The sequence below is a fragment of the Gracilinanus agilis genome, chromosome 4 (genome assembly GCF_016433145.1).
Source record: "Gracilinanus agilis isolate LMUSP501 chromosome 4, AgileGrace, whole genome shotgun sequence".
Taxonomy (NCBI): domain Eukaryota; kingdom Metazoa; phylum Chordata; class Mammalia; order Didelphimorphia; family Didelphidae; genus Gracilinanus; species Gracilinanus agilis.
In genome coordinates this window covers 166,886,129-166,896,406 of record NC_058133.1, presented here as the reverse complement: position 1 = coordinate 166,896,406, position 10,278 = coordinate 166,886,129, and the positions used below count along the sequence as shown (strand labels likewise).

The 10,278-nt window shown below is 47.7% G+C and overlaps 1 protein-coding gene across 1 annotated transcript; it reads right to left on the bottom strand.

Annotated features, from left to right (window-relative positions):
* Positions 1-4,104: 4,104 nt before the first annotated feature.
* On the bottom strand, positions 4,105-10,271 carry MEX3A (mex-3 RNA binding family member A; the record flags this gene model as incomplete). Its single annotated transcript, XM_044671848.1, has 2 exons — positions 4,105-5,234; positions 9,965-10,271. Coding segments are annotated over 2 exons (1,437 nt in total), but the record flags the coding sequence as incomplete, so codon positions are not given.
* Between the last annotated feature and the right edge of the window lie 7 nt (positions 10,272-10,278).

Genomic DNA, 10,278 nt, shown 5'->3' with positions numbered 1-10,278 from the left:
TTACTATAGTGGTGGCTTATTTTAAAGGAAAAATGGGCATGGATGTGGGTAGGGGGAGAATCTGGGGAGGAAGTGTATGTGAAACTTTGCAGTTCCTTGAATCTCACAAGAAGGCAAAAGTGGAAAGATAGAATTGGAGATGACCTACCAGGCCCCAAAAAGGGACCCTTTAGAATTGTGATAAATGGACAGATAGGAGGGAAGATGGCAAGTGAAATGGGGAAATATTCTAAACTTAAAACAAGTGGGATGGAGGGCAAACTTTCAGAAGGACTTCCCACATTTGAAGTTGGGAGATGCTATCAGTAAATGGATTTGGGCAGTGTTCTCTTCTTCCTCTAAGAATAAGGGGGAAGAAAGAGCCTTTGGAATGGGCTAATGTAATGGCCTGCCAGATGTGGAAATAGAGAAAAGGACCCAAAGGTCCCTACATCGTTCCAGGGTGAAGGACTAGAAGAGTGAAGGAAAAAAACTAAAGAATTGCCTCTCCTTTTCTCCTCATTCAGGCCAACCTTATCTAGTTCCAAGATCAGTTTCCATCCTTCCAAGGAGCCTCCAAAACATCCTTCCACCCCAAACCCCAATTTACCCTGCAAATGGAAAACAGGAATTTTCAGAATTAACTCCCTCCCTTTCCCCCCTCCCCCCCAGAAGTCCTAAGTCTAGCCAGGAAACTGCCCCCCCCACTGGGTATCTGAAGATGGGAGGGCCTCAGGATAGACATGGCCACCTCTCCCTCCTTCTCTATTTTCCTTTTCTTTACGTCTTTTATACATTCTACTGGACCCAGAGGTCCTCAATGCTACTAAACTTTAAGCTATCTGTATATCATCTACTCAGTAACTAGTAATTCTCTCTCTCTCTCTCTTTTTCTAGGATTATATGAAATAAATTTGAATCATTATTAATAATTATTATTTTGTAGTAATTTTTTTCTTTTAAACCCCTCGGCTTCTCTTTCTTCTCTCTTGTTTTTTGGTTAAAAAAAAAGTCTATTTCTCTTGAATCTTCTTACCCTTCTCCCTCATTCAGGGCCCCCCCCAAGCTGGGATCCCCTCCTTTCCTGCATTGTTCCTATAACCCCCTGATCAGAGTGTGGGGATACACTTGGAAAGTCCCCAGTCTTCTCATTCTCCATTTCTTGTTCATCCCCTACTTTGTCTGGCTAAGCCTGGCTAGCCCCGATGGGGTTTGGGGGGTGGGAGGTATGGGGTTGGGAGAACCCACTGAATGAAACTATCACCTGCACCTATTAGTGACTCTCCCAGAAAAATGGCCAAGGAGAGGGGATTAACTCCTCAACCTAAAATCTCTCCCCTGCCTCCTCTCTCCCACTTTCTGGGAGGGGTCAGGCCTGCTTTAAACACCTCTGAAATACCCTCTGGAAAACCAAATGACATACCCCACCCCCTGAAAAAAATGGGGAAAAGAAAAAGGAACATAAACCCAAACATATATTAAAAACACTTTTTAAGCTTTAACTCTGAATACAAATGTATTATTTTTTTCTTCTTCTCTCCCTACATATATTCTAAACCTTCTAAAGTTTTTTTATTTTTTTAAGGATCACTTTATCATAAAATAAAATATCCTTCTCATATAATAAATTACCTAATAAAAAGTCTTTTTTTCCATATTAGCCCAGGTTCTTTGCTACATTTATACGGTAATAAACGCCTTTATTAAAATAGAATATTAAATTATAAAGAACTGCTTTTTTTTTTTTTGCTATTTTTGTTTTCTCCTCTGTATTGGACACCTCTCTCGATTGCTCTCCCTCCTTTCTCTTCTGTTTTGTCTCTCGCTCTGTGTTTAAGTTTGTTTCTAGGTTTAGCTCGAGAAGTAGGGGGGCTGGATTGGGTTGTTCGAGCTCTCTAGAGTAACAGTCTTCTGCCTTTATGAGATAAAGAATGGAAGTGGGGCAAGGGGGTAGAGACAGACAGCCCTTCTTCCCACCCCCCCTCCCAAACCCCACCCCCGACAACTGAGGGTCCCAATTTGGTTTTGGTTGCTATTGTACAGACGCATCTCGGGATGGCTCATGACAATGAGAAGGATGGAAGTTATCACAGTATGGATTTTTATATATATATATCTTATTCCTTTCTCTTTCCTGATTTGGGAAAAGAAAGGGGAGGGGAGGAAGATTAGTTAATTTATGATAAAGGGATGGGGAGAAAGGAGTTTCTCCCAGTCTCCCTCTCTCTCCACCTCCTCACAAAGCAGGAAGAATGGGATTCACATTCTCTCTAAGTGCTTAGAGATCACTCAATAGTCCCACCCCATTATATACAAGGGTCCCTGGGTTCACCTAGGACTCTCACTCTCCTGCCCCTTCCCTAGCCTGGCCAGCAGAACCAGGGGAGTGTCAAGAGGTCAACAGCACCCTGATGTGGGCAGTGAGGAAGGAGAAAACATGATGTAACAAATCCCCCCCCCCCAACCAGATAACCCTCAGAACACCTTCTAGTGAGAGATCACCTCCCCAACCAATCCTACGTGGCCCCTCTTCAAGTCATCTTCCCACACCCAAACTATTGGATGAGGGGCTTTTCAGCACAATGAATGAAGATAGAAAAATGGCAGGGGCACACTAATCCCCACAACTGGGTAGGGCTATCACTCTATCACTCTTCTTTCACACAGTTTCCTACCCCTACCAGGACAATTAGGATCCCCAGCTGTAGGGGGCATCAGCTTTCATTCCTTCCCCCATCCAGGCCATGGCCAACCAATCATCCCTCTCAGATGAACACCCCCCACAATAGATATACAAAGTTCATGCCAAAAAATGGACAAGGAGTGGAGGCGCCTCCTCCTAATGCCCCTCAGATGCCTGGTGATGCCCAAAAGAGCAAGGTTAGTTTCTCTTGGGCATTCAGAATGTTTCCTTTGTAGTGGGGGAAGGAAGTGGAAGCTATGAGTGGTAGCAAGGATGGGGGTGGGAATGGAAAGAAGTTGGTGAGATGGAGTAAATATGAATGTGAATATGAAAGGGTCATTGAGGCATACCCCCTCCACCCTGCAACTCTCTCCAGAGGAACATGGCTTCCCAAATGCTGAGCTTAACTAGAGAAAAGAGGAAGAAAGGAGTGGGGAGAGGAGAGGAGGGAAAAGAGGAGGGGGGGGTAGAAGGAAAGGGGATGAAAGAGACAGGAGAGAAAGGTGAGACAGAGAGGAAACACAGTGACAAGAGTAGACAGGGGTATATCGAAATAGGGCAGAATGAAGAGAGGAAGGAGAAACAGAGGCGGTATAGAGACTAGAGAGAAAAGGACAGGTATATGAAAGTCAGAGCTAAAAGACAAAGAACATCCCCACTTGTTCCTCTAACCCAGTGCTTATTGTAGGGGATACCTTCATTCCCAAACCCTAGCCCCTCATTATTCTTCTCTCCCCAACAATCCTCTAAATGACACTGTAGTGGAGAGAAGAAGAGGGGAGAGATGGTTTCCCCTTCTGTCCTACTCCAAAACAAAGCTCATCCAAAGTAGTACGGCATAGGACTACAGGGAAAGCCCAGGAATGGAGATTCCCTAAATATATGTGTTTCTTCTTTGAGACAGGGGTGGGGAAAAGGTAACAAGGGTTAGGATAGATTAAAAGGTTGGAGGTTGGACATTATGGGTTCAGGGAACTAAAGCATTCTGGCTTCTGGGGGTTTAGTCACCCTTCCAGATTCAGATGTTTCCTTTACTGCTCACTCCCTGTCTTCCCAACAATCACCAAGGAAAGGGAAAGGGCAGTTTAGTGAAGGGAGGGGTTGGGGTGATGAGATAGGGCGAAAACTCTTGCCCCTTGCAAAATATAAAAGTTTCTCTTAGCTGCTTCCAGATATGAGGGTCTGTTGAGGTATCAGAGTTGTAACTCTCAAAGGGAACTTCCCTTGTTCCCAATCTGCCCCTCCCTTACCTCCCCAAGATGGGGCCATTGGGAGGGCATAAAGACCCACGTCCTATTCTGCTCCTGTAGGATTTCCTCCTCCCAAATCCCAAAGCAGGGATCTTTAAACACCGTGCCCCGACAAAATTGCAAATTTCTAAAGGACCTTTGTGGAAAACTCAGTCCAAAGTCGGGAGGGAAGTCAAAACAGGGGAGGGGTGTTTAGGAGAATATTCGGATGGCTTGCGTGGCTGTGATGTGGCAAACAGGACACTCGGGATCGGTTCTCTCACAGATTCGTACAGCACACTCCATGCAGAATAGGTTGTGTCCACAAGGGACTAGGGCTGCTGTGACCTCACTCTCGAAGCACACCATACAGTCCCGCCCACCTCCTGCTCCAGCTGGGCTTCTCAGCCCACCACCCCCAAGTTTGGAGAAGCCCTGGAGGGGCTCCCCAGGTGGTCGCCTTGGAAGCCCAGCTAACTCTGGGACAGCTGATGATGCTGATGCTGGGGCTGGTGAACGGTGTGACCCCGGGGGACCAGCCCGGGCCTTGGCTGAAGAGGATGAAGATGAGGAGGCAGAGGAAAAAAGGACGGAGGTGGGGGTGGCATTCTCCTGGCCAGCCCAGAGTGGAGGACTAGTCTCGGCCACACTATAGTATACATCCTGCTTACCAACCCCATAGCCAGGGAACAGGTAGCCACCATAGCTAAAGTCACCCCCCTGTTCCCCAAGTCGTGGTGCCTCGAATCCTGATTCAACACCACACTCTCCAATACAACCAAGGCTGTTCTGCCGGAAGGTGGAGAGGGGTTTGCACCCTGGTGGATGGACTCTCCAGGCCTCAGAATAGCGGCTCTCCAGAGCAGGGTCAGGGCTACCTGACAGAAAATCATTCTCATTATTATACTCAAGAATCTTGCCAGTGCGAACAGCAATATGGGTCTCGATCTCTTCTCGTGCTCGTTCCACATTGCCTGGTGCACCAGTGATTTCAAAGACAGGGTCTCGGTCCCGGCTAGGTGTGATGATGTAGGTGTTGGTCTGCTGCTGGATCCGCTTGATGGTGGCCCCCTTGGGCCCTACCACTAATCCCACTACACGATATGGTACTCGAACCCGAATGGTGACCTGGCCAGGGAGGGCTGGTGCTACTCCAAAGGCAGCTCCTGATTTGTTTCGAGAAGCCCGGATCATGGAGAAGTGCTCAGCTGCTGAGATGATCTCCCGTCGGGCAGTGGCTACATCCTCCCGGCGTCCTGTCACCATAAATACTGGCTCTTCACCCCGTACAGGTGTCTTGATGTAAGTGTTGGTCTTTGCTCGAAGGGCCTTGATCTTGCAACCTAATGAGAAGGGAAAAGGTAGCAGAGGAGAAATATAGAGGAATTTAATAAGATAGAAAGTTAGGATTAATTTGGGCTCATAATAGCCCACTTAGTGGGTAGTGATCCCTTAATATTTTCATTTGTCCCTAAATACACTCATAATTCCTCCCAATCAATTAAGTAACCCTGATATACTAACTCTTCCCCAAATCCAACAAATGACCCTAAAACTCTTTAATCTTCCCAAATCCACTAATTGGTCTTTACCTAACGAAAAACTCCCAAAGTTCACTCAGTGACCTTCCTAAACTACCTACTCACCCCCTGATCCACTCAGTGATCCTCCTGGACCACTCACTGATTCCTCATTTTCCCAAATGACCTTCCTATTACATTTACTGTTTTCTTTCTTAGTATCTTAGTATCAATTTTAAGACAGAAGAGTAGCAAGATATAGGCAGTATAAAAGTAGGCAGTATATGTTAAGTGACTTGTCTAGAGTCACACTACTTGGAAGTGTCCGAGGTCAGATTTAAACCTTGGTCCTCTCAACTCCAGACATGGCACTCTATATTCATTGTTTTCTTAAGTTGCTCATAGACTGCCTGGACCCAAAATCCACACACTGATCTTTCTTACAATCTACCCACTAATCCACCCGAGCCCACTCATTGGGCCTTGGTGAGTACTCACTGACTCTTCAGTTTACCCAGTGAACCCACAATCTACCTACTGGCCCTCAATTTATCTAATGATTCCTCCAATATTCACTGATTCCAAAACTACTCATAAACTACAAATATCCATATATATGTATATATCTGCTTCTAGTTTATTCACGGACCTTTAAAATACTCATGAGCACTAAATCGGTTTATGTGCTGGCTCCCAATCTATCCTACTACCCCTCCGGAACAGTCACTGAGTCTCTAATCTATCCAATTCTACCATTAACTTACTACCAACTGACCCCTAATCTACTTGCTGATTTTCTAGTGGATCCAACAGATTCCCCAAACCTGTTCAATGAGCCTCTTAAAGTTTATTAAATGTCCTATATGCACCCACTGATGCCCCAATCAAGGAAGGAAGAAAGGAAGAAAGGAAGAAAGAGAGAAAGAAAGAAGTATACTTGGGTAAAGGTAAGAATTAATCCTAGAATTGAGAGCCAGGCCTAGAGACAGGAGGTCCTAGGTTCAAATCTGGCCTCAGACACTTCCCAACTGTGTGATCCTGGGCAAGTCACTTAACCCCCATTGCCTAGCCCTTACCACTCTTCTGCCTTGGTCCAAGATGGAAGGTAAAGGTTTAAAAAAAAAAAAAAAAAGAATTAATCCTAGAACCAGTTCCAGAGAACTGGTAAAATATGCTATGTTGGGCATATGCTTCCTGTCCACTACCTCCTCCTCCATGAAGAAAAAGGAGAGGAGAAAAGGGTCCAGAATATGTGTATATGGGTAGGAGTAAACTAAGTTGGATGGATTTCCCCAAACACACACATCTCTTGACCATCTTTGGGGTTGAGGGCTGGATGAGAAGTGTTATAGCTATGGGACTGAAAAGAATATAAGCGGAACAAGGAAAAGTCAGAGGGAGATGGAAAGAAAAAGTGCATGTGAGTGAGTGAGTGAGTGTGTGTGTGTGGGGTGGGGTGGGGGGAGGTAAGGCACCTAAACTAAGGACCTTCCTCTCACTGGAGAACTAGAGAATTTCTTATGTCACCCCTTCATGCGAATTCCTTTCTTCTATTGGAAGAGATACGGACACCCGCTGGATAGGCACAGCTTAGACAGGGATGCTTTCCCAGTCCCCTCCACAAACTGCATGCAGTTTGCTACATGAATTGTCAAGCTACACATAACATACATTGACATGCACAAACATACATGTACACAGACAAAAACATCACACCCTGATCTTCACATGCACATACATGTACACAAAATACATACATTCACACAACCCACAGTTAACTATATGTCTAAGATAAAACCAAAAGATACTTTCATAGACACTTCTGTTATACACAACAGACACATACCTTAGACACATACATACTCTCCTTCATTCCAGTGCAAACACACCGCATTTTAAAAATATACAAAATTTCCCATACATCGGTGCTCCGATGGACTTTAGGGAGCCCAGATAGACCTTATGAACCCTTTCTCTACTACCTTGACTTTTCCTAGCTTTTCACTGGCTATTTCCCATTTTCACTGGCTGTCAACCCATGCCTGTAGCTGTCCCCTCCTCATCGCTACCTTTTGCCTTCTCTGGCGCCCTTTAGGTCCCAGCTAAACTCTCATCTTTAGCTAGAAGCTTTTCCCAGTTCCCAGAAATGTTAGGCCTTTTCCCCTAAGATTATCTACAACTTACTCTGTCTATAGTTTGTACACAGTTGTTTTCATGTTGTCTCTCCCACTAGACTGTGAGCTCCTTGAAAGCAGAGACTTTCCCCCCCTTTCTTTAAATCTCCAGAACTTAGCACAGTGCCTGGCATGTAGAAGGCATTTAATAAGTGGTTCTTGACTTGATGTTCTTTAACTAATACCTCCAGATCGAGGCCATTGAGTACTTCCTAATTTACTGGTTCTCTCATAGTCTCTCTCTTTTCCTGTGTCTTACTTGAGACAGCCTCCTCCTACAAGCTAGTCTGATTGGGAAGACTAAAAAATAGTCTACTCTTCTGCTCCTATCATCTCTACTTACTTGCTACTGAGCCCCCATCCCTCCTACTTCAATATCAGTAGTTATTTATTCTGCATGCAGGGAGACTTGGGGAACAGGGAGGGGTTTCCTTCCTCAGCATCTCTGCTCAGAAGCAATGCGATGGCTGCAATGGCCACCGAAGGAACGCCTGTATCCAAGTTTGGGACACAGAACTGAAGTGAGATTGGACACCTTACAAAGAGGCCTAGAGGAAGCAGAAGCAAGGATCTAAGAATGAGAGCTAAGGATCCTGGGGATGGGGGAGAAGCTGGGCTGGGGGACAGTTGAGAAGAGAATATGAAAGAAGCTATCACATGAAGGGAATTCTTTGAATTTGGAGACTTACTAGTCGCTCAAGACAGAGAGGAAGAAATGGGTGCTATAGCAGGAGGGATGGAGGTTAGACTGAAAGAAAGACTTCCTGACAGTCAGAAGGTTTGAGTGAGCAATCAGTCTATCCTTTCAGATTTGGAGACTTTTCTCCTAGTCCAAGTTGAAGACTGATCCATGTGATATAGAGGCAGAGGCAAAGAAAAAAAATTATCTCATGGGAACCCAGCCAATCTGGAGGGCTTCTCAAAATTCTCTGTCTCTGAGAAAATGTGTCAGCCTCCCAATCCTACAATCCCAGTTCTCAGGATTTCTCTGTTCTGAACACACCAGAAAATCCAACTTTCTAAACCAGCATTGCCAAAGAGAGCACCTAATCTGGGGAGGGTGGGTTGAAAAGAGACTGTATACTACTACTTAGTTCTTCATCCCAACCTCCCCCCTTTAAGCCCTCATGTTCTAAGGGTGGAGTTTTTTAAGTGCCCACTAACCAGGACTCTGGTGCTTTAGACACCCCCCCCCCCACCTCTAAGCTCCTTCCTAGTCAGAATCCTACCCCTCTATTGTTTCCAAGGCTTGGGACAGCCCCACCTCCTCTCCTTCCCCCTCTCCCATCCTGGTCCCTTTGCAATTTCCAGATCTTCCCCCTACCTCCCAGAGGAAAACCTACAGAAAGAAGGATCCCCCCAGACCCCTGTTTGCTTATTCTGGGACTCTTCCTACCTCCCAACTCTCAGCTTAGGGATGCTAGAGAGGAGGGTGTGGTAGAGACACACAACACTAGGTTGATTCTGCAAAGGGACCCCCCCAGCTCAGGTTCAACTCCTCCCCACCCCTCAATCTCTCTAGACATCAGTCTCTAGCTCCCGATTCTCCAAACCCCCATTCTCTCACTCTACCCGCTGCAAACCCACTCCTCAGGCTCCTCCTGTCACCCCTGGGCTTGCCAACCCAGAACAAAAGCTAGAGCAAGAGAAGGAGAGGGGAGGAGGGGTGGGGGACAGGACCAAGATCCAAGGCCCAGGACCTCCTTAGAGGGAGCCCCGACTCCATGCTACCCCCAGCCCATTCTCGGAACTTTGGTGGAGAGGTGATCTGAAGCCCCCACCTCCTATAGTCTATGCACCCCCACCCACCCTTCTACTGCCCCTCCCCCAGGTTCCAGCCCTTCCCCCCCCAGCCACACCCCCTTCCATTCCAACACTCAGTCCAACAAAGAGACACCCAGTCCCAGCTTCGAAGGCTCTATCTCCCCCAAAAGTATGTAACTCAGGGGGCCAGAGCGATTGCAGGGCACCCCTCCTCTAGTCCCCGCCCACTTGCCAAGGGGGAGTAGGTGCAAAGGAGTGACTATCCCCACATTCTTCTAGCTTTTCCAGCTCAGAAGGGACACCCCCTCTGAGAATCCAGTCTGGGTTGGAAGACCACAAAACCTGACTCCCTTGTTGTTAGTATTTCTTTGTCTTAGGGGAGAATCTAGGGGGTGCCCCAGGAACGATCCCAGTGGGGATCTGAAGGGAACTTTGTCACTTAGAAATTGGGGGCGGAGGCGGGTCCCCCTTTGTGGTTGAAGGGATGGAGCTAGGGACTGGTGAGGGGGGGAATGAACTTTTCCTGGCCCAGGAGAAGGAGGATGCTGGAATGGGCGGGAGGGGAGCAGGCAGGGATGCCAGGGTCCCGGTGCCTCCCCCCTTTCCCCCACTTACCTTGTCTGCCCACGATCTCCGCCACGTGTTCCGATGTGGGCACGGGGACACACTCCGTCGTGTTGCTGCTACTCTTGAGCCGCAGCTCGGCCTCTTTGTACAGGGCGCAGAGCTTGGCATCGCCCGCCCCTTTGGGGGCCGCCGGTGGCTGGGGCGGCTGGGCCGGGGGGGCCGCCGGCGGGGCTGCCGGGGGCGCCGGGGGTGGCGGCGGCGGGGCAGGCTGAGGGGGTGCAGTTGGCGGGGCGGGGGCGTTGCCCCCCCCACCTCCCCCGTCCTCGCCCGCCGTGGGGGCGGGGGGCTCCCCCAAACCAAGG